The sequence below is a fragment of the Neofelis nebulosa genome, chromosome 8, assembly GCF_028018385.1.
Source record: "Neofelis nebulosa isolate mNeoNeb1 chromosome 8, mNeoNeb1.pri, whole genome shotgun sequence".
Taxonomy (NCBI): Eukaryota; Metazoa; Chordata; class Mammalia; order Carnivora; family Felidae; genus Neofelis; species Neofelis nebulosa.
The window spans coordinates 135715526-135739073 of NC_080789.1; the positions used below are offsets into that span (position 1 = coordinate 135715526).

General features: G+C 52.7%; 1 protein-coding gene across 3 annotated transcripts; it reads right to left on the minus strand.

The window, feature by feature from the left end:
- Positions 1 to 631: 631 nt before the first annotated feature.
- Positions 632 to 22529, minus strand: GATA3 (GATA binding protein 3). 3 transcript variants are annotated; one of them, XM_058681937.1, is made up of 6 exons: positions 22406 to 22529; positions 20114 to 20793; positions 17135 to 17671; positions 11648 to 11793; positions 6898 to 7023; positions 632 to 2790 (listed from the first exon to the last, which is right to left on the minus strand). In XM_058681937.1, the coding sequence occupies exons 2-6, from the start codon at positions 20352 to 20354 to the stop codon at positions 2506 to 2508; spliced, it is 1335 nt and encodes a 444-aa protein (XP_058537920.1). In that variant the 5' UTR covers positions 20355 to 20793; positions 22406 to 22529; the 3' UTR covers positions 632 to 2505. The 3 variants fall into 3 exon arrangements, with proteins under 3 accessions (XP_058537920.1, XP_058537921.1, XP_058537919.1); XM_058681938.1 differs by lacking the exon at positions 22406 to 22529 and adding an exon at positions 21245 to 21465 and having other exon boundaries at positions 11648 to 11790; XM_058681936.1 differs by lacking the exon at positions 22406 to 22529 and adding an exon at positions 21245 to 21463.
- Positions 22530 to 23548: the final 1019 nt, after the last annotated feature.

Consider the following 23548-nt stretch of genomic DNA (forward strand, 5'->3'; position numbering starts at 1 on the left):
TCCCCAATCTCGTTCTAGAGTTTTCTAGAGTTTCCCTAGACTAAACCCTCTCTCACACTGCTCTTCTATTGTGCCTTCTATTGATTCAACGTGAAGTCAAAAGAAAAAAAAAAAAAAAAAAAGAACAAAACCATGAAAACACATGACAATGCTCCAAAAAAGTAACCGAATCATCGTTATCAGTATGTTTTAGATCTGTCACACGATCTTCTAGCAATATCTTAGCAGGTTCAATCAACGGACAGAATGATAAAAGGACACTTCTCTGAAGAAGTAGGATCAAAGACGCCAGAATCCCCACAGTACCCAACACACAACGTGGCTGTGTGCGTCCTGAGTTTGGGATTTTTCTACGTGTGTGTGTGTGTGCGCGCACCGCCCCCACCCACCCCCCATCCCGCCCCAAGAATGTCAAGAATTTGAACTCTCTCTTCTTAAGGTGAAAGAGCACGGACTCAAATCTGTTCACGAAGAAAAGAAGTGGCAGGTCTTGAGGCATTGGAACCACACGAGAAAATCTCCCGAATTTAATACGGCAATTGATGACGATGGGAGCCCTCGGTGCTTCAAAAGTGGCTGAAAACAACGTCCCGAGTGCGGGTCATTAATCAGGAGCCAGTAAGATCTCCAGTTTGCAGCTCAGTAGGTCTCTAACTCCTTTATTTCAACATTTAGCCTTAGGTTTAAAATATTTGCTAAGAAAGCAGAGAGGCGATTAACAGAGATTTTAAAATGTGTGCCATGGTTACACATTCTGCCAACAGAGTAAAAGGAAACTATACAGCGTAAGTTACAAAAAACGGTTATTTTCGTGTTCCGCAAACATGCCAATAAACCCTCCACTGTGGTGTTATTCAACAGTAGGAAAGGAAAACAGAGATGAACTCAAGCACCGGCCCCGCGCCGTCACATCTTGCAGAGAAGCGTGAGGAATCCATCAGCTGTAGTCCGCTGGTGCATCTCCGCGAGTTAATCTTCCCACTGCTCCTGCGAGGCGCCCGAGGCCCTGCGGGCCAGCAGGAGGGGCCGCGGCGCACGAGGGGACACAGAAGGTACTCCGGCCCCCCCTATCCCACTCCCCGAGAAAGCCTCTGGGCTGCACAGAGACCCCTGAAGACGCCCAGCCTCCCAAAGGAATACCTGTTGACTATCTCAGGTTTGCATGATGTCCTAGCCGCTAACGTAACACGTTTGGGTTTTGTGTTTAAATTAGCGAGAGCTACCAGATTCTAGAAGAGCTTGGCCACCGCTTTGATACGATGTTACTTGGTTGTTTTCAAAATATTTTCACTTTATTGTGTACTTTTATATTATTATCCCAACAGATTGGATGAAAGGCAGTGATCACTAACACAGAACACAACAGGGAGCTAACAATCAGGCAGGCCGCGCTCAGGACCCGGTCTGTCCAGCCCAAGTCGCTGACATGCACGTCGGTAGCTCGTACACCTGCTACCCTCATAGCACAGGCTGTGGGGTGCGGGAGGGAGGGGCCGGATGCTGCTGTGCCCTTAGAAGCTATTTAATAAATATCATCAAGGAACAAAATGGAAAATAGACCCTCCGGAGCACAGCCGCCTCAGGTCAACTGAACATCGTCTAGTTTATTCAACCAAAAAAAAAAAAAAAAACTGGAGAAAGAAGGAAAATATTAAAACAAAAAGTAGTTCTTAACACTAGCAGTAAATAAATTTGTACAACAATTCAGTCTGTATAATATGATGAAATAAATCTACATCTTTTCTTATTTTGGTGCTTTGAATTATACATACAAACAACAATTACAAGGGACTTGTTCACAAAGCGTGTGGGCCCGGAAAAGGCTTGCTGAACCCCTCTACGGCATCGTGCGAGTGGTAACACTGATTGCCTGGGACTCACAGACTCTCCTATACAGAGAGGCCCACGGCTTTGAACAAATGATTTGCCTACGACTTTTTTCTTTTTTTTGTTGTTGTTTTTTTCCTTTTTTTTTTTTTTTTTTTTTTGTTTTTCTTTTAATGCATCAAACAACTATGGCCAGTGAAAGGAAACAACACTGGCCGTTTGTCCATTTGAATATCAGACCTAGTTTCTTCTCCATTTCCACACTTGATTTCCCCGTATTCCTTAAAATTCTTGGCGTCCTTCATGCCTTTCTTACAGCTCCCCGGATGCCATAAAGTCTTCTTCAAACGTACAGTATTTCTTACAATATAAGTTATATGCAACGTTCAGCTCAGTTGCTTGCTCGTTTGTTTGTTTTCACAGCACTAGAGAGACCCTGTTCAATAGGGAAGATGAGTCTGAATGGCTTATTCACAAATGGGATCCAGATTCAGTGACTGAGAACACAGAGGCCACAGCGAGCGCCTCTGAGAAAGTGGCAGACGTCATTTTGCTTTGTGCCTTCAAAACACGGGTATCCATCGGATCTCGGCTTCATGATACTGCTCCTGCAAAAACGCACGTAGAAGGGGCTGGAAGGACTCTCGCCCGGAGGCCTTGAAGCATCGAGCAGGGACTCTAACCCATGGCGGTGACCATACTGGACGGGTGGTGAGGTCCGAAGGAGAGGCTGGACGGTGGGTGCATGGGCGTCGGGGTGGTCAGCATGTGGCTGGAGTGGCTGAATGGGGAGATGTGGCTGAGAGAGGACATGTGTCTGGAGAGGGCGGCCGGGTTGAACGAGCTGCTCTTGGGGAAGTCCTCCAGCGTGTCATGTGCCTTCTTGCACTTTTTGGATTTGCTAGACATTTTCCGGTTTCTGGTCTGGATGCCTTCCTTCTTCATAGTCAGGGGTCTGTTAATCTAAACAAAGATCAATTTTTTTTTTTTTTTACACTTTCTGGCTGGCTCTGAAAGGGCACACAGGCTTTCACACCTCCACAAGGCTGCTCTGACTGCCCCACACCGGGGGTCTTGCTTGCAGCCGGGGCCCCTCCTCCCCCCACCCCTTCCTGTCTCCTTCCCAGGGACCAGGAGTCACGCAGATCCAGTCTGTGGAGGAGCACTGACTGTCAGCCTCAGAAACCAAGAGACCAGGGGTAAGGTGTTCCAGGCAGAGGGTGTTATTTACGGGTTTGGTTATTTTTTTAATGTTTATTTATTTTTGAAAGAGAGACAGAGTGTGAGCGGGGGAGGGGCAGAGAGAGAGGGGGGGACACAGAATCTGAAGCAGGCTCCAGGCTCCAAGCTGTCGGCACAGAGCCCAATGTGGGGCTCGAACTCACGAACCGTAAGATCATGACCTGAGCCGAAGTCGGATGCTCAACCGACTGAGCCACCCAGGTGCCCCGGGTGTTATTTACGTTTGTCCACATCAGTGACTTGGAGGAGAATCTGCCTTGGGAAACTCTGCATTCCCAGGGACCATATTCTAGAGACCCACCCACTAGGACTGCATTTCTCTGGTATCGAAAATACAATAACTGGTCTTATTTCCTTAGAATCTCCTTAGAACATTTCATGAGCGCGGAGGCACCTGGGGAATCTTCAAGAAGGATATAACATCTTGTCTCCTTCTCCGACATCTGTGCTGCGACCATAAAACCACAGCCAACGCGATCGACCTTAAGGGTGTAGGTCTGTCTGCCCTGACAGACTAGCGTCGCACCCCTGTTCAAAGTAATTTTTGGTCGCCTCTCTCCCGCCCGGCTTTATCGCAGTAAGAGGCACTGTAAGATCTTCCCCTGGAACCTGAAGGCTCTGGGGTCGTGTTTTACTCCAGCGGGTCTCTCCACAAGGTGGTCTCTTGCCCCTGTCACAGCAACTTTGATGACTGAAAGTTGCAATTCCCTCCCGGTTCTGACTGTGCACTTCTACTAGACCAACGGCCCCCCAACCCGTCACCAAGGACTCGACGGCCACTTTGGGGCGCGCAGTACTGGGCCAGCATGCGGGCACCCTCGTCCCGGAAATTGTGCAACAGGAGCGAGCTCCAGGAAAGAGACAGGCAAGGCCCTACCCCAAAGGCCTTCAGCTAGTCTGCGGCACCCGAGGCGGCATGCCATTCCCTCTCTTTTCGAGAAGCTTCTGTCTGTTTTGTTTTTAAAATACATTTTCCCGGTGGGGGAGACAGAATCAAGACAGGGGACTTTACAGAGCATCAGAGACCGCTCCCCACAAGGAGTCAGAATGGGATTAAACTCAATTGCAGACAGCTGCCCCACACAGCGGACCACACATCTGGCCACACGTCGTCGGGATGTGGCAAAACAACTCGAGGAGGTGATGTCAGGGTCTCGGTCGTTGCTGGCTCTGCAGGGACAAGTGTCACCTTCCACCCGGGCCCTCGAGGGGGAGAAAGACGAGAGGCTCCCCCACGCTCTCGTGGCTCTAGGATCTACCTGTCCGCTCCCAAAGCTAGAAAGGGCAAGTCCAGGAAGAGAGACTCCAGCCGTCGAGAGAGAGAGAGAGGCGGCCAACCAAGCTTCTGGAAGCAGTAGACACACAGCTTCCCGCGGCTGAGCTGGGAGAGGTCACCCTGAAGAGGGGCACAGAGCCACATGCTGGAGCTGAGACCCAATCCCCCCCTCGCACCAGGAAGGCAGAGGAGCTAAAAGGTCACTGCCAAAAGCACATCTCAGGGTTCCTTCTTCAAAGCGACAATCAAGATAAAGACGCAGACTACAGAGGTGATAGGAATCTATTGTCACACCAAATCTTCCCCCAAGATAATGTCTAGACACACAGCTCTTTACCCGGTATCTAGATATACACAGCCAGATATCTAAATATAATATCTAGTTACCCAGATAGCAGCACAGACCCAGATAACTAGTCTCAACGCCACCTAGAGACACTGATCCTGAGATAGGTAGTTATCGAAACACCTAGATAAGAGGAAAGGAACTATACATAAACATATACAGGTATCCAGGTGGGCATAACCAAACATGATGTGATGAGAACGTTAATAGATTATAATCTCCTGTCGTTAAATACACATCAATTGCCTCCTTCTGTGAGGTCTTGCTAAACCAGCGAAGACAGAAAAACCACACCGGCCAGGGGAGCAAGTTTCTCTCCCAGGAGGGAGCAGCAAAGAGGGTTCCCTGACTGTTCTTTGATTTGATGAGAAATCGATCCCCTTCAGAACTTTGTTTAGACTGGACACAACTGAGCCCATATCTCATCGTGGCTAAGTCGTCAGAGAAATTTAGAGCCGGGTAACTTCCCACCGTTCCCGGGCTCCTCTGGGAATAGGGAAGACAATTCCTCGCTTTGAACTGAACTTCTGGCACATTCTGAACTGAGAAAGTGTTCACTTTCCACTGGTCCCTATCAGTCCTGACGCCACTGACCTCCCCGGAAGGCCTGTGCTGCTCGGAAATCGGTCCTGCCCGGCTCTTCCGTTCCATCAGCCATGTCCGTTTGCACAAGACAGTTGATTCTCTGAGTCATAACTTCTTCAAGCACAACGGAAATAGAATAATTTCTGCCCTGTCTACATCATGGGACTACCTGAGGCTCAAAGGTAATCAAGTAACTTGAAAGTTCTTTGAAAACCATGAGTTACAGCCAAAAGCAACCGGAGAGGCTGGGCTGGTGACTGGCTAGCCCATAAACTCTGATGCCCGGAACCTTCCAGATTTTAATCGCAAATCTGTTTGTCTCCACTGCAGTGAGCAAGTGAGTCCCCAAAGTGAAAACGGAACTAGGGTTTCATTGCCGATAAACAGGGGTACACGGCGTTCGGAGGATCTGAGACACAAGAACTAGAAAGGCCAGTTCCGCTAGGCTGGGCGTTGCACGGGGACCAGGTCAGGAGGGGATGACACCAAAGGCAGGCACATGAGGGTTGCAGGGTCCCTGGGAAATCGCAGGAGCTTATTCCCAAGAGGCAAAAAGGGACCGGGGTGCTGGGACCACCCTGAGAAGCTCTCTGGGACTCCAAAACTCTAAGCAGAAGAACTTCCTCCCGACTCCCAGCTAGGGTGAACGTGCCAGGGAAACGGCCCTGAGCTAGACGCGCGCCTTCTCCCCGCACCGCCGTGGCCTCCGCCAAAGTCACACCGTCAAAGATGCTTTAGGAGAATCAGGGCAAAAGAGGACAGTGAGAGAGAGCTGGAGAGAGAGAAACGGTCCTTCTTCCTCTGGGAATAATTGAACCTCAAGCCTCATTAGGTCATGGCCTGTCAGCCGGAGTTATTTCAGGAAAAAAAAAAAAAAAAATCCAGGATTTTTTTTTTTTTTTTAACGTAAACATATCGCAAACCGGGAGGACCCCCAGTGAAAAGACCAGAAATGACCCAGCGGAGCCCAGGTGACTGACGGGCAACTCTGCTCACTCTGCTCACACGACACAGAAGAGGAAACGAGGGTTTCTTTCAACCCTGCTCTCTGGATAACCTCACTCCACTGCTTCCCTCCGTTCTCTGCTGCTTAGGACAAAGACACCTTGGCCACATCTCGCAGACGCTTCATTCCATGTCTTTGCGGCTGAGAATCCACTTAAAATTCACCACAGAGGTGAAGAGCTTCTGCCCCTTTGAGTCACCGAACTGTCCTCTGTCTGAAGACTTCCTGTGCCACGCATCACACTTTCTTGCGTGCCCCCCCCCCTCTCTCTCTCTCTTGCAAAAAGTTGAAACTCTCAGGAACACCACGCTATCACTGTTTTCCCAAGGGAGGACGGGGAAGCCCGGAGCGGGCCCACCGTGGACGCCGGGGCGCTGCATCGCACAGCATCGTCCACACCGACCTGGGGGACCCGCGTCGTTCTCTGCCCTAAGCTCTCCGGCCTCCGCACGGCCGCGTTGTGCCAAGTCGCTTCCCTATTGCACTGTTCACCTGAGGCCTGTTGCTGGGCCCGGGGGACGGCCATCAAATGCAGAAGGAAGCCTGCGGTGGGTGACGGTGTCTCCTGGGCACCCGCCCCAGGCCGGCCGCCGGTCCCGGCCCCGTGACACTTACATTGTGTAGTTTGTAGTACAGCCCACAGGCGTTGCAGACGGGGTCTCCGTTGGCATTTCTTCTCCAGAGAGTGGTAGTGGTGGTCTGACAGTTTGCACAGGACGTTCCCGCTCTTCTCGCTGCCGACTGGGAGTAGGGGCGGAGAGGGAGGGAGAGGGAGGGTAAAATCAAACCAGATGTTAAATGTGTTTTCAGAACTACGGAGACAGACTTAAAAAAAAAAAAAGAAAAAGAAAAGAAAAGAAAAAATTGTCATTGTCATTGAAATCAAACCTAGTAAGTGGCCCCCATGAAAATAACAAAGACCCCTAAAAGCTGCCTCAAGAAGAAAACTACACGTGATCCCTGGCACGAGAGCAGGTGAGACCGTGGTCCGGTGGTCAGGGCATAGCCTGCCGCTCCCCAGGCTGGGGTCCAGAGGATCCGAGGCCCACGCCACCTCCCTGGTCGCCAGATGTTTAAGTTTTATGGGTGGCAACACGGAATTCACCTGATTCGTTTTGGTACCGGGCTCTTGGGGGGGGGGGGGGGGGAGGGTCTTTGTCAAGGGCAACCGTGAAAATAGCAATTCTCAATTCTCCATGAGGCGATCGGCCCATCACAACGCACGAACAGCACAAGAAGAGGAAGCCCAAACATCGAGAGCACTTGACAGATCCCAAACGAAGAAATTCTGGATTAGAAAGAGAACAGAGGGCCAGCACAGTAGGAGAGTGTCCGCGTGTGTCTGTGCGTGTGTGTGTGCGCGTATGCACGTGTGGAGCTCCCAGGACCTGCCCTCTTAGGAAGCACCAAGCACGACGCCCAAGCCTCAAACCAGCACCAGCCCATCCTTCCAGGCCGGGTCACTCCTGGCGACTGCCACCCTCACTCCCCTTAGCTGGCTTCCAGCTCATGAGACAAACTGAAAGGCACGAAGAATTCGGCTCATCAACAGAACACCTCCCTGCCCAGCTCTCGTTTCATTTCACCTTCGTGAAATTAGGTATTTCCTACTCGCTGCTCAGAGGGCAGAATAGTTGTAGGTCAGATGTCAGACTCAGCTTGAATTTTAATTATTCGATTGTGTCACTGCCTTCATTTCCTCGAAGAGGGAGATTTTTCTTTCACTTTTTGATGCACTTAAATTTACAAGGGTGCTATTCTCGACGTCCGTGCTTTAAAAAAAAATTTTTTTTTAACTCACAAAGTTTCCAGAGAAAATCAAGTTGGACCTATTACCTTTGCTGTCAACCCCTCATCCCCCGATATAAACAGAAAGTTTTAACTGCAGAAGTATTCCCTGCTCTGGACTCAAATATATTATCAAAAGCAAGAGAAAGAACAAGAATTCAGCTATCTGTGATCAAGAAAGTTCTGGCATGTTTATAAAAGCCTGGAACATAGGGATCGTGGTGTGCTTTTCCATCAATATTTTATCAGGTAAAAGTTAGGCAGTTGCCAGATATGGGAACCCTGGTGGAAATTCTCAATTAACCCGACTGACTCCCCTCCTTTAACACCACTAAATTGTCCCACAGACGTGCTCCTCTTCCTGGAAGCTTCCATAGCAGGGTCATGGGTTTCGTTTGTTTTTTAGATTTTTTTTTCGGTAATTCTTTATTTTCTGTGTTCTAAAAAACTGGGAATTAAAAATAGTTCTCGGGGCGCCTGGGCGGCTCAGTCGGTGAAGCGTCCGACTTCGGCTCAGGTCATGATCTCACGGTTCAGGAGTTCGAGCCCCACGTCGGGCTCTGTGCTGACAGCTGGGAGCCTGGAGCCTGCCTCGGATTCTGTGTCTCCCTCTCTCTCTGCCCCTCCCCCACTCACTGCCTGGCTTTCTCTCTCAAAAATAAATAAACATTAAAAAAATTTTTTTAATAACTTAAAAAAAAAAAAAACAGCTCTCATCTGTCATAACTAAAAAAATTCTACTTTCCGGCTGCCCATTTTGGAATAATTCACCCTAGTCCTGACCTCCTCTAGATGCCCATGCCCACCTGCCTTGATGAAATGTGCTAAGCTGAGACGCATATAACTTTCACTCGCATGCTCTTGGGAAGAAAATGATACATAAAATCAGCGCTTAATGATTCTGACAATGATGTTACCGTGTGATTATTACTATCTTCCTGTACTTTCTTCTTTAAAAGAGATACTCAGATATAGTAGATTAATATCTACCCAGGCACCAGATTTCCCAGCTCAGCAACTACACACTGCCAGCCGGTCAAATTCAAGCTCCAGACGATGAGGTTCCTGGTGTTAGTCCCTCCCCGTATAGTGACAGCCACATAAATACAAGCAGCCTCAGAACACGTCTCTGGTCCACAGACTCTAGGCGAATTTATACAGACCCTCTAAAAGCCACAGTGTTTGGTTCACTAGCAGGAGACAAAGTACATTAATAAAGCCAACTACTCGGCGAGCCCTCAGACACACGGAAAACCTGGCAACACGAGGGAAAAAAATATCGTATGGATCTTCTCTGCAGTCATCTGTTCTCTTTCCTGCTGGAGTGTATTCAGTGTTAGGCAGGCATCATGCATAAGAACTAGCTCCAGGATGGGCTGGGTGTTCTGCATTGAATCTGCAAATGCGCAAAGCAAAAATAGCAAACCGGAGACACGGCACTGGCACGAAGGAACAGGAATTATAGGAAAGAAGACAAAGAAAGTTCTAGGTACTCAGAAGTCAAATACATCTAAGGACGGGGGAAAAAAAAATAGCTCTCTATCCTGAATGGGCTTGCTCTGAGTAGCTCTCTGGAGCAAATGAATTCTATGGAACTAAAAATGTAAAACCACCCAGAACAGATGAGTAAGAAAGAAAAGACACTTTAAATGCGACAGCCAATGAACTCCGGAATTAAAAGAAATTATTACTCAGAGTTCTGGAGACTTATGAAAGATGAATGAAGACACACGTCTATAAAATGCACGTAGAGCCTTCCTATGCGATCTGCCCAGACAGTAGAAACCCCAAGAAAATGTCAAATGCACTCTCACTCATCATTCAGCCCATCGTCTGAGACTTTACACCCTCTTTTTCCTTCTTTATTTTTTTACCTTAGAAAAAAAGTCCAGTTATGCTGATGGTACGATGCCTTATTTGAACGAGAAAGTTTTTGTTGTTAGTTATGTTTCTTTTCCTCTCTTTCTTTTTTTCTTTCTTACTTTTCTTTCTTTCTTTCTTTCTTTCTTTCTTTCTTTCTTTCTTTCTTTCTTTTTTTTTTCTTACTAAGGCCAGGTTTTGAGTGATTCAGAACATTCTTTTGTGGTGCGATCATATTCATTCTGTGCTAACACCTCCAGCCATTTTTTTTTTTTTTCAAACACGTCTTGTTCTGATATGTTCAAACATCTTGATGTTTAGGTTGGGGAAGCTGAGTTGCTGTTTATGAGTTATCTCCAGTGCTCAGATATCCGGCAGCTTTTTCCTAGGAAGTTAGCTTTGCACATGAGAGAAAGGAAAAAAAAAAAAAAAAAAAGAAAAACCCAAGTGCACGGGGACAAGCAGGGGGAGGTTGAGAAAGGCTGGCGAAGGGGGCAAAGATCAGAAGGAATAAAGCTTAGAGACCACGGATCGCCAAAAATTAAAGTCACGTGGGCACTTCCATCCCTAGAAAGTTTTTCCTTCTGAAAAGGATGCGAAAGGTGTTGAGTTGCACTAAAATCTGATGGAGATGACAAATAATTCTTTGAAAAGAATACAGAAGATTTGTCCGCCCCCCACCCCGTCACCACACACACACACACACACACACACACACACACCCTTAGAATTTGATGGATGCTACCTTTATCCATTAATCTGCGTGGGGAAATTCCCCTCCTCCCCTCTCTGCTTGGTGAATGTCATCACCACAAAAAGCATTTTGATCTCTTGACTGTGGTTAGGGTTGTCATTTGCCAAGCCTGCTTTTATTTGTCTGTTGCATACACTTGGTACTCAATCCGAGCCTGAGGTACCAAAGACAAGCTTACAAATGAACTTCTGTTGATTTTCTTTATAAATGTTTGGTGGTGCCAGGTTTCCTTGAGTATTATTCCTAAAGGTCGAGACATTTAAGAAAGAAGGAAGCAGGGGACCAAAAACCCTGACCCTACCGACAGGAGTTCAAAGGGAAACTAAGACCAAATGCAGGAGACAGGAGACCAAGAGGCAGGACAGGAATCACACAAGTTTTTCCCAAAGGAATTAGCTGTGGCAAGTTCTCAATTCTCAAGACCACGGAAGAAGGCAAACTCCACCAGATTCACTGGCCGCTGCTCGAGAAACTCAGTTAATTGGCCCCATCAATCTTCAAGCATGGGCTCATGAGACTCATCCACGGCACGAAGGAAGCGCACTGAGACCGTGCTCACTAGGAGCCCTGGCACTTAGGGACACGTCCTAGACGGTGGCTGGAACATTCCGTCTGCGTCCCACCTGTCACAGTGATTATCCGCGAATCTTACATCGCTTGCTGGCGTCCCGTTAAAGCTCTCATGTAAATACATTAGGGATACGATCACCAGAAAGCCAGCATCCTTAAAACTTCGGTAAGGGACTTAGGAATTGTCAAGACGAAAAAGAGGGAGAGCTCTTCTGTACGTCTAACTTGAGAAAAGAAAAGGGGAGGGGAAAAAAAACAAAACTATCCCAAGCAAGCTGACATGATTTTGAGCTGTCCTGCCAATTTCCTGCAGAAAGCTCTCCTTCCTGAAGAGAGGAAATTAACAACACACAATGGTTTGTGTTAGATCAGTGCTTCTCTGGGGGGACTCACCAGCCTTCGCTTGGGCTTGATGAGGGGTCGGTTCTGTCCATTCATTTTGTGGTAGAGCCCACAGGCGTTGCACAGGTAGTGCCCAGTCCCGTCACGTCGCCACAGCGGGGTGGAGGTGGCCCCACAGTTAACGCACTCCCTGCCTTCTGGAAACAAGATCACACATAAGTCACTTATGGAGGAAAAACACACAGAAAAAGCTGACAGCGCTCCCTCGGAACGAGGGAAGGAAAGTAGAATCAAGAACTTTCTCTCTTCTCCCTCCTTTAGGAAACTTTCCTACCCCCACCTCCCTCCAGGTGGCTCCCAAGTGGACAAGGGTCACCGTGTGGCTCTGGCCCCAAGAAGGGACACATGAAGAAAAGGCAGCAGGACCTTGCTCTGGGGCTGCCTGACTTGACGAGGAAGATCAGGCACAGCCAAGGAGGAAGGCAGATTTGAACTTGAAATAGTTCCCTGAGAAAATTCTGAGGCCTGGGCAACGGCAGAGCAAAACATTCCACTCATTTCCTTCAAAGGAAAATAAAGGTGCCTCGTTGTCATCGCCAGGTCTGTCTCCGCAGATTGATTCAACCACGGAGATTAGGACGGTGGTGGAAAAGGAAAGAGTAATCAATGGCGAGATAGATAAACAGATAATAAATAGATGAATAGATCGATCAATCGGCTGATTGATTTCAGGACCCCAGGCTTTAGATTTTACTTCCAGTAAAACCGCAAACATCCCTGGCTGGCAAGTAATAGATGAAGACCCAGCGGGATCCACTCATTTCTCCCACCATCTTTTTTCTCTCCAGAAAAGGCCAAGGTTTTCTAGAATTTTCCAGCCACTGTGCCAGAGACTGAAGGGTAAGTGTGACCCCAGCTGGACCAGGCCAGGAGGTGTTGGAAACGGTGCAATCTGCAGGCAAGGCCCCTGGAGATGTTGGCGGGAGGAGAGCAGCGTGAGGGGCAAGATCAGAACAGGCCAGTTAAGGAAAAATGGGGTGGGGTGGGGGGGGGGCTCCTGGTCGGCTCCTTAACCTAGGCCTCTCTACAGTTGCTTTTTCCAAAAAAACAAATAAACAAAATAAACAAAAAAACCGGCCCGGCCGGTTCACTCAAGGGCCAGGGAGAGTGACCCAGACCCATCTCCGGAGGGAAAGCTGCTGGAGAGACTCCCTCAAAACGGCACTTGAGGACCACAGGGGAGAGTCCAGTCCCTGATTTCTTTGCAACTTCTTCGGGAGAAGGAAGGGGAGGCAGTTTCTAGGAGAACCTGCCCAGCTCTTGGGGGGGCCTCATCCTCCAAGGCCAGGTGTGGACCAGTGGCTCCGCAGGCCACACCCCAGACCGGGAGAAGCCCCCTCACCCCCACTCCGCCCCCCCACCCCCCACCCCCGACCCCCGATCCCCCCGGAGGGCCGGCAGGAGCCAGGGGCCCCACCAGAGCTGGTCTCTCTAGGGGACTTTCTCCGGAGGCGCCAGGGGGGAGGTTTGGGAGGAAGGAAAGGGAGAAAGATGAGCCCCCAAAAGTTGTTTCGTTTTAGGAGATTAATCGGCTAACTCCAAACCACCAGGGACACAGGGTGGAGGAAGAAAACCGGGCAGGCTGCTTGGGAATCTGGCCGGCTCCCTGTACAAGGAGAACAAGGCTGGCTCGAGGGCTCTGGGACCTGTTTGGCCTTTGGAAACCCCTAAACCAAGTATGAAGAACTTGGGGGGGGGGAGGGGTTCACATCTATAAGCCTGTTTTTTGTGGGGTTTTTTTTTTTTCCTCTAGGGACAGGGTCTGGGAAAGGAAAAAGACTTTCAGAAATGGAGGGGTTTTGCCTGACATTGGAGTTCACGATGGTACTGAATAGTTTTTGTCCATTTTCCTTTTGCAAAACAAACAAACAAACAAACAAAAACCATAAGGAGTTAAGAGAAATTCTGTATTTTTTTTCCTCCAAATTCCATAAAAGGTCTACAGAGAGCCTCCCAAGAGCCCCTGAGATTATTACAAACACGGGCAGTAGTGTTCCAGGAGCACATGGGCAGATGTCCACCATTTCCACCAGACCTCAAAAAGGCTGGGGACTGAACTACATCCAGACACCTTGCACTGGGGTCAGAAGCCGTGGCCGGGGCAGGCGAGGGGGAGGCAGGGAGGAAGGAGGAAAGGGCAAGCGGTCAAGGAGGTGCCAGCCAGGGGGCGGGTGGGCCACGGGCCCCAAGTAGGCACTGGGTCGGCCCCTTCTGGGGTGACAGCGGTCTGGCTGTCAGGTGACAGCCTGACACCTGGGGTGACAGGTCCTGGCTCGGCCCCCAGGCCCACTCCCCGTGACCTGGCAAGACGGGGCCTCTCAGGTGCCCACTTTTTCTGTCCCTTTCTTCCCGGGGCTCAGGCAGGGGCTCGGGCAGAGGCTGGGGTGGAGTCACCCTGCGGCTGGTGTGGGGCGGGCAGCCCCGTTCCTAGGCACCTGGGCTGGGGGATCTCCCAGCCTGACGTGAGCAGTCAGATTTCCTTTCCTCTGTCAGGCAGTGGGGAGGGTGACAGCTTCCTTTTCAGAGGGACCTTCAAACACGAGCAACGGTTGCCTCTTCAGCGAGGCTCTGCACACTAGAGCAATTTTCTGTCTTGATTCACTCCGCAAGTTTGCGATTGCCTTGTCTGGGTTTTTCTTATTTTTTCCCCCCTTTCTCATTGTTGCCAAACAACTGATTTTCCTAACGGAGGCCCCGACTGTCTCCTGCTTTCTTTCCCCTCTCCTCGTTCACTGCCTGGTGTGAGCTGTTCAGACAGACACCTCTCTCTTAGGTGACAAGAACCACAGAGGCCTCCTGACATTCGACCGCCATTTTCAAACACCCCCTGGCCTCCAACTGAAATCCTGAGAAACTGGGCTGGACGGAAGGGGGGGGCGGGGGGGTGGTTGCTCGCAGAGGCTTCCAGATGCCCGCGATCAGACAAGGGTAGGGACAGCTGAGAACTGGCCTCTTTGCTAAAAGGCTTGGTCTTTTGTTTGTGGAGGGAGACCCAGCACTGACAGCCCGGGCGGGTGTTAAAAAAGCACTAGGTGCTCTAACCACTGTTCAACCGTTTCTCCCAACGGTGACAACCCTCCCTCCCTTCTCCCGTCTCCACCTTCGGCAAGTGAGTTTGTAAAGAAGACTTGAAAAAAAAAAAAAGCAACCACTAAAACCCAGAGAACTCCATCCTCAAGAGAAGTGTGCCACTGACACCCCCTTTACCCAGAAGGGTCTGGAAACCCTCCTTCCTGCTCCCACACTCCCGAAAGTCCCAGCTCCCTGGCTGCCCAGATGGGCTGCTCTGGGGTGTCTGACTGTGAGAGAGGGATAAAAACAGGGAAGTAAAAAGCCAGATTGCAATGTCTTCTCTCTTCTCCCTCCTCCCCCAAAATATAAAAAGTAGATGATAAAAATAATAATAATAATAATAATAATAATAATAGGAGCATAGGTGCTCCTGGTTCTGGTTTAGGGTAACTGCGGCTCTTCCCCCCCCCCACCCGCCCCCAAAAGTTCAGGGGAAAGAGAGAGAGAAAAAGGAAATGACTCTCGGAAGACTGAAGGTGTAGACGCAGAGGGGCGAGAAACCAGAGGCTCTTGGAAAAGTCGCTCTGCTCTGTCCCCTCCCCCCCCCACACACAAACCACTACGACGGCCTCAGATACCACGACCTGCCCCCAAAACTTGGCGCCTTCCAGAAAAGAGAACTTTAAACAAACAAAACAAAAAAAATCCCATCGCTAACCTCAAAATGCACCGGTTTGTTCTCTGTGCCATCAGTCCTCAAAGCCTTGACCTAATCCCGGCTTTTCTGAGCAAAGCTGAACCCCATTTCTCTCGAACCCTCCACCCCACACCCCAGCCTAGCGGCGAGGCAGCGTGGCCACTTTCCTCCGCCAGGTCTCCCTTCCTCTTGCTTTCTCTTAGACTCCACCAGCTAGCCTACCTCCCTCTCCCTCTGCCGACTTTCATGTACTGAACACGCAGGTCTGAGCTCTTCTGTCAGCCTAACCGCATCCGGACTCTATTAAAGTTCCTGGCGCGGGATAAACAATGCGACTGTCGCGTGCAGCAGTCTGAAAATAATTGGATTAGCTAAAACATATCAACTAAATAGAGACAGTCCTGCCCAGGCAGTCAGAGTGAATGTCACCCTGGAAAAAAAAAAAAAAAAAAAAAAACCCTGAAAAGTGATCTCATGGTCACTGGGCTCCCAGGGTCCTCCCTCGGAAGTTTCTGAAACCGGGGTTTTACAAACCCTGTGTCAAGACTGCTCGTCCTACCCCTAAAAGAGCGAGCGATCTTCATCCCGTCTTTGTATGTTAGGAGCTCTATAGATAGAGGGCAGAGGTGAGACGTTGGAAGGAGCCAGGACAGAAACACCCACCCCTGAAACGGAGCCACCCGAGGAGACAGAACCTCTTTGAAAAAATGGTCTTTTTTAAAATACAGTTAAAGCTCAAGGGAGAGAATCCCGAGGTCTCTCAGCCTCTCTGGTTAGGAGCAACGTTGGCGACGGATTATTTTATTTTGAAAGCCAAGATATTTGGTGGGGGTTGGGTGTCTTGTTTTGTTTTCTACAGCAAGCGTCTACACCAAGAGAATAAAACGCGGCGCGCCTTTAGACAGGGGGTGCTCGTTTGAGGGAGGATGTGCGGAGGAAGCAAGAGAGACTCACACCTGGGGAATGTTGTTCAGTCCTCCCTACCTCTTCTGGCTTCAGCTCAGGGGAGGACTAGGTCTTACGACGCCTTCCTGCCTCCACCCCCCTGCCCCTGCCTGCGTTACCGCTTTCAGGTAGCTGGTCCATCTGCCTTCTGATTTGCCTTCCGGTTTCCCCAGGGCAGAGCCCCCCTCTCTCCCAGAAGTTGGGATGACAGCCCCCTTTTCCATGCCAAGAATGCGCGTGCTGTTTTTGCCAGGGTCCCGACCACCCCCACCCAAATACCCCCACGCCTTCATCATACACGTCTGTCTGAGGGGCTGTCCTGTCGGCAGGACCCCCTCCGAGCTCAGCCTGGAGGAAGAGGCAGCCGCAGAGGCCAAGGGGGGAGGGGGCGGTCACAGGACGGACCTGTGCTCGCTAAGGTTTCGTTTCAGCATTAAACACTGAAGATTTATTCCCTCGGCTTCCCATTTGGTCTCGGAAACGGACTAAAGGTTACAGGCAGAACCCGGAGGTCCCCAGGCAGGCAGGACAGGGTATTTGTTTTTGTTTGTCTTTTTCCTTTCCAGCTCAAGGGGGTGAGGTAAATTGGATCCCGCTTCCCCTCTGCTCGGAGGACTGGAATGAGATAGGACACACCTCATTCTTTCCCCGCTGGAAGAATGGGAAGAAATCAAATCTCAGAAGGGTCTGGAACACCAGCCAGCTCCCCTGAGGGGCCAGACTCTAGCTCCCTCCTCCCTGCCCTGGATTTAGGGGAAGGGAGAGGTGGGGGGAGGAGAAAGGACCTGGCGCGTAGGGGTGGGGGGAGCGGAGATGGTTCCTACCTGTGCTGGATCTCGCCTTGGGCCTCGACTTACATCCGAAGCCGGTGGGGGAGCCCCCCAGCAGGCTGCTGGGCGGGAAGAGTCCGGAGCTGTATTCGGGGACGTAGGGCGGGTAGGTGGTGATGGGGTGGTGGGCCGACGAGGCCGCCCCTCCCAGGGTGGTCATGCTGCCCCGCGAGTGCGTGGACTCGAGCTTCATGCTGTCGGGGAGCGGCACCTGGTACTTGATGCACTCCTTCTCGTCCTGCCGCGCCGAGCCGGCCGAGCCCGGGGTGGACAGCGACGGGTCGGGGGAGACGTCCTTCGGCGGGGTGGGCGGGAAGGTGAAGAGGTGCGGACTGGAGTGGCCCGCCGACAGCGAGGAAGACGAGGCCGGGGGGTAGACGGAGAGGGGCCCCGGGGAGCCGTGGTGGATGGACGTCTTGGAGAAGGGGCTGAGGTTCCAGGGCGAGGCGGTGTGGTGGCTGCCCAGGGCTTTGCCGCCGTCCAGCCAGGGCAGGGATCCGTGCAGCAGAGGCGGACGGCATACCTGACTCCCTGCGCGGGGACGGGGGATGCAGGGGGAGGGAGGGAGAGAGAGAGAGAGAGATGCCCGTGAGAGCAGCTTTGGGGGGGGGGCCCTCGGACGCATCTGGGGTTCCTCCCCTCCACCCCAGCCTCCCCGCCGGGCGGTCCCAAACAGTCCCGGGCGCAGGCCCGCTCCCTCGTCCAGGCCGGCCGCCGGTACCTTGGCCAGCACACCCTCTACACCCATCTGTGCCACACCAATGTCCCATCAGATCCAGCAGCACGAAGGGCCTGTGTCTGACACCCGAGAGGTGCTGGGAGGGAGTGGAGACGGCCCCTGGGCTTATTTGGGCTCTCCAGATACACTTTCTGAATGGCATCCCTGCAGTCCCTCTCCAGAACCTGACTTGATTTATTGGTTTCCATCAATGGCCCAGCGTCCCCCTTCCCAGACCTAATCCCAGCCAGCCTGATAAGAGAGTCGGCTGTGAATAATGAGGCCTGAAGGGGTGAGCCTGGCCGCACAACTGCTCCGCACCAGGAAGATACTCGGACCCTGGAGACAGGCCCAGCTCCCCGGCCCCCGGTGCAGGAAGGAGAGGGCTTGGAAGGGAGGAGGGGGAGCCTTCGGGGGTTCCCTTCAAGTGACCCCTCTGCAGTGCCTTCATGACTGGCAAGGCCTGAAACGCGATTTGCAAGGAAACAGTAATTGCTCAGACCACTGGAGGAAGTTTGCAAGGCTGGGCCCTGCCTCTCCCACTCTCCCAAATCCTTTAGAAAGAAAAATAAAGTAACTCTCATACACCCTCACAGTTGTGATTCCCCCAGGGCGAATTTTCACCGGAGCCCCCGAGACACGAAATTCCATTTTATGTATTTACAGCTGACTTATCCACACAGCACAGTCAGCCTGCATTTGAAACACGCAGTTTTAAGATGACCATAACTCAGACAACTCCATCCACTCCGAGAGGGGGCAAATGCAAACCGTAAGTGCAAATCCACACACGTATTGATCTTTTAATCCACTACCTGCCTCAGCATTTGACATTCTATTTAACCATTAAGAACAATACTGAAACTAAAATCTTGAGAGAGGAAGGGGAGGGGAGGGGGAAGGAGAGTTCTCTGAACGCCAAGGGGTCAAGATTCATGTTATGCAGGAAGTAGTATAGTAAATAATATTAAGCCTGCTTCTACGTTTCCACTTAACTGCTGATCTGCACCGAACCAGGGCAAAGAGCGCCCCATCCGCAGAGACAATGGTTTAAAGCCCGGTGACAACAGGGCAGAGGATGCCTGCTGCAGGAGGGACTGTGTCATCGGCGACACGGGGACCAGGGAACCCTCGGTCGCCTGGAGAGAGGCTCCCATCTTCTTTGCCTGAAATTGTGCCTCTGTTTCTTCTTCAGAAACCCACGGAGGCTGGAAAGCTTAGAGCACCCCCCTGCCCCCAACCACGCAGGGCTGGATTTCTTAACATTTCAGAACTCTCACCAACTTTTCAAGGTGAAAGAGAAAGGAGAAAACAAAACAAAACAAAAACAAAAGACAACTGGAATCGCCCCCACGTAAAAAAGAAGCCCTGTGGTGGATCCTAACTCTTCTCCGCGAGCCTAATGGGACTGTCGTAGGCCGGAGGGGACAGTAAGGCGAGAGTTTTGGGGAAGCAGGCAATGGGGCAACCTAAAAACAAGACGCAGGAAAATTCTGTGCAGCCGGGAATCTAGGAAAACTCCGAATGTCTCAAATTTAAGACAGCAGTGTCTCCAGCAAAACCCTCTCAAGTTCCAGAATCCCATTCCCCAGAGCCAGGAAGCAGGGGACCTGCCTGGCCACCGAATGCACTCGCTTTGGGGAAAGGTTGAAAAAGTAATAATCATAAAACCAAAACAAAAACAGGGGTGTGGATAAATCTCTCTCGGGCCTTTCTGCAGAGGTGCCGGAAAAAGAAACTGAGGCACGCTGGCCGAAGCCCCTGGAGACAGAACTCCAGGCTAGCTGGGGGAGCGGGACCCTCTGAAGGAACCGAGCGCCAGCCGGTTTGGCGGCGTCGGCTGCGGGCCCAGCGAGCCGCGGCCGCAGAGGCAGAGCCCGGGCTCCCCGCGCCCCGCACCGCGGAGGCCCCCCGGGACCTGCGGCCGCCCGGGGAGAAGAGGGGGGCGGCCCGGCGCCCTCCAGGTGAGCGCCAGGCCCCAGGCGCGCCGGCCGCGGAGAGACGCCTGCTGCGACTTTTTAAAAACACACTCTCGCGGCGGCTGAGGCTGCTTCCTCGCGCATTTCCGGGCCCCAATTTAAAAAAAAAAAAAAAAAAAAAAAAAAGTGGCAGGAGCGGCACTTGGGGGCTCTCGCGGGGTCTGCCCACCCCCTGGTCGCTCCCCGCCTCCGGGAGCCGGGCCGGGAGTGGGGAGGGGGAGCGGCCGCGGCTGGAGGGCGGGGAGGGGGGGGTCCCCGCACCCGGGGCGCACTCACCGTGGTGGGTCGGAGGGTACCTCTGCACCGTGGCCCTCACTGAGTTTCCGTAGTAGGAAGGGACGTGGTTGCCTTGACCGTCGATGTTAAAAAGTACATCCACCTCCTCGGGCAGGGGGTACTGCGCCGGGTCCATGTAGGAGTGGCCGAGGCCCGGGTGGTGCGTGTCCGGGTGCTGGCCGTTGAGGACCGCGGGGTGGTGGTGGCTCACCCAGCGCGGCTGGTCCGCCGTCACCTCCATGGCCCCGGCTGCGCTCGCGCCCTCTCGCCGGGCCCGGAACCCGCGCGCGGAGAGGGAGGGCGGTCGGGCTGGGAGGTCGCGGGGGGGAGGTGGGGGGGGCGGGAGGGGGAGCTCCGAGGCGCTGCAGGTGCTGCTGCCGTCGGAGGGGCGGGGGTCGTTTAACGATTTGCTTTCAGTGGGGCAATGTTGGAAAGGTGGGAAGGAAAGGCGAGCAAAGAAGGGGAGGGGGAGAAAAGTCTTTTAAGTGGTCGCTTAGCAAGGAGAAGAAGAGGAAGGAAAGAGGAATCCCCCAAAACCAGGGAGGGAGGGATAAAAGGGGACCGAATTTGAAAGCGGGGGGTGGGGGGCGAGCGAGGGTGGCTGGACTTCTGCAGAGACGAGGCTCCTCTGCGCCGGGGCTTCCTCAGCGGCTCCGAGGCCGAGGCTCTGCTCGGCTCACCTGCGAAGGAGAGAAGCGGGGAGACCTGGATGAGCTCCTGAGGCCCGGAGCACCTGAGTTTATGAAGTGGCACCACCTCCCCGCCGGCCGCCCGGCCCCGCGCCCGCGCGCCCAGGACACGCGCGCACACACACGCACTCGCGCACGCCTCCTCCCGAGCGAGGCAAACCCGGCCGCGGCCGCCCAGGGAACGAGTACCGGGCACATCCCCGGCCGCCTGGCCCTCGCGAGGGCCCTGCCCTCACTGAGCGGATCCAGTTCGGCCGACGGCTCCCTACCCCCCCCCCCCCCCGGGGACGGCGATCCCGGGACCTGCCTTCCAGCCTCCCAAAAGATCGGGGCTGAGTTTACAGTATTTTGAAAAGTCCTCCCAAACGGAGCAGGGGGGGGGGGGGGGGGGGGGAAAGAAAAAGAAAAATCAAACTTAAAAAAAAAAGTTGCCAGTACCAACCTGGGTCTCGAGGAGCAGAGAGGAGGAGGAGGAGGAGGCGTGTGACCTGGGAGAGCAGAAACTGCTCGGTCAGATTGCGTGGCTCGCTCTGTCGCGCGCGCTCTCCGTCTCTCTTTTCCTCTCTCTCTCTCCCTCTCTCAGTTTTTTTTTTTTTTTTTTACAGGGAATGCATTCTTTCTGAAAGTATCAAGACGGCGCCAGGCAGCTCAGTGTTCGCAGACAGCTGTGGCGCGACGCAACTTAAGGAGGTCCTAGTGTCATCCGCGCCGAGGGGGAGGAGCCTGGCGCTGGCGAGGAGGGGACAGGATCACTAGCACAAGGAAACTGCAACCCAAACCCGCTCCAGGACCTCACCCCCACCCCCCCCCTGCACCCCTCCGCCCCTGCCCCCGCCCCTCCACTGACCGGAAGGGGGGCGCCGCGGAGGGCTGCCCGGGGGCGGAGGTGGGGGGGGGGCGGCGGGGCGGGTGGGCAAGGCCCGCCGGGTTTGGGGCGGAGGGGGGCGGGCAGGAGGGAATGCGCGCTCTGGCCCTTTAAATGTGGCTCCCGCTCCAACCAATTCATTCCGGCCCGGTGGATTATTCCGTGCCGGGGAAACCGGCCTGCCCCATTCATAAAGTCAATTTCTACAGGCAGCCTTTCTTTCTTTCAGACTTTTTTTTTTTTTTTTTTTTTTTTTTAATGACCAAACTTGTTTTTCAATTCAATCCGGTATTGGGGACGTTATGGATTTGGGGTTACGTGCCTATAAAAACCGACGAGAGAAAGAAAAAAAAAAGGTTTTCATGCCAAAGGACTTTGGGATTTGCCTCTCGAGAGAATTGCTTAAGAGCTGGGGGAATCGGGCAAAGGGAGCGAGCCTTTATTGGAAGGTGCGTGTTCCTCGGGTGGCCGCCGTGCACGGTTTCCCCAGCCTTTTGTGTTAGCAAGCCTCTCAAATGCACGCTTCAGCTGTCGTGCTTTGCCTTTCCAGACCTGGAATTTGCAGTCCCTGCGTGCTTCCGACCTGAGTGACCATGGTGATGGGTGAAGAGGAAAGGGACAGACACAGGCAGGCCAGCCAGGTCCCTAAGTACAGTGAGAGCGGCCGCAAAGCAAGAACTCGGGGCCTCTTTCCACTTACCCAACTTTTCCCTTCACCCCGCCCAGGGCCCTACTTACTCCGGCTCCCGGCGTTTTTCCCCAGCCGAGGAACCAGCCCCTTTCCAGCGACCCCCATCCCGGCCGGCGGGCAGGACTGCGGCGACCGTCCCCGGACTCGCACCGCCGGGGCCAGGCAGCCTGGGGCGGAGGGGGTGCGGCTCCAGACGCCCCGGCGAGGGGGGTGGGGCGGGCGGGGCGGGGCCGCGGAGGGGGCCAATCAGCGGGCGAGGCTGCGGCCGGGCCGCGATTGGCCGGCCCCGCGGGCTCCAACCTCCCCGGCCTCTCTCGGTCCTTTGAGCCACTGCATCCCCTAGCGGCGCCCTGGCTCCTGCAGCCTGCAAGCCCGAAAACGCGGCCGGGGCGAGCAGGGGTCAGGCGGGAAAAGAAGACTCAGGTTCCACCCTCTGCTCACCCTAGGGCAGTGTGTGGGTTCTCCCGCAGGCGACCCCACGGACGGCACTGAGAGCTTGATTTGGGGTTTTCTCTGAGCGGAAGCCATTGATTCCCTCTTGCCTCCTCCACCCCATAAAATTCCCTGCAAACACAAAAAACTCGAAATAGAAGAGAGCGTCCCTAAGAGTAAGTTCTGGAGGATGGCTTTCATGCGATGAAGGAAAATCATCAGTATTCAACCTTAACGTGGGGTGTGTGTGTGTGTGTGTGTGTGTGTGTTAGAGTAGGGGCGAGAGATGTCGTGTTTTAATACACAATCATTGTAGAAAGATTAGTAAAATTTATTGGAAAGTAGTGGAAACGTGGGTCCTCCCGATCTTGGGTTTGGAGCTTCTCTGGAATCTCCGTCTTCTTAAATCTGATGTTTGTTAGAAATCAGGGTTGAGTTTCTAGATACGGGACAGGAAGAAAATTCCTAAATTAAACACACACACACACACCGCCTCCCTCCTAATGTTTCTCCCGAGCCCATTTAGTTCCCGTTTATGAGAGCGGCCCAGTAAGGAAGCATCGATTTTTTTCTTCCACTCTGACCACTTCCCTCTAGGGCCGGCCAAGCTCCCAGCCTCTACTCCTGCACACGGTGCTCTCCAAACCTTTTAATTATTTAGTTTCTGTCTAACATTCAGCGGAAACCGCTTCATAAACAAGGACAGACCGACGCGCACACATTTTTGCTAAAAGTCCCCGAGATTTAACATTAAGGAT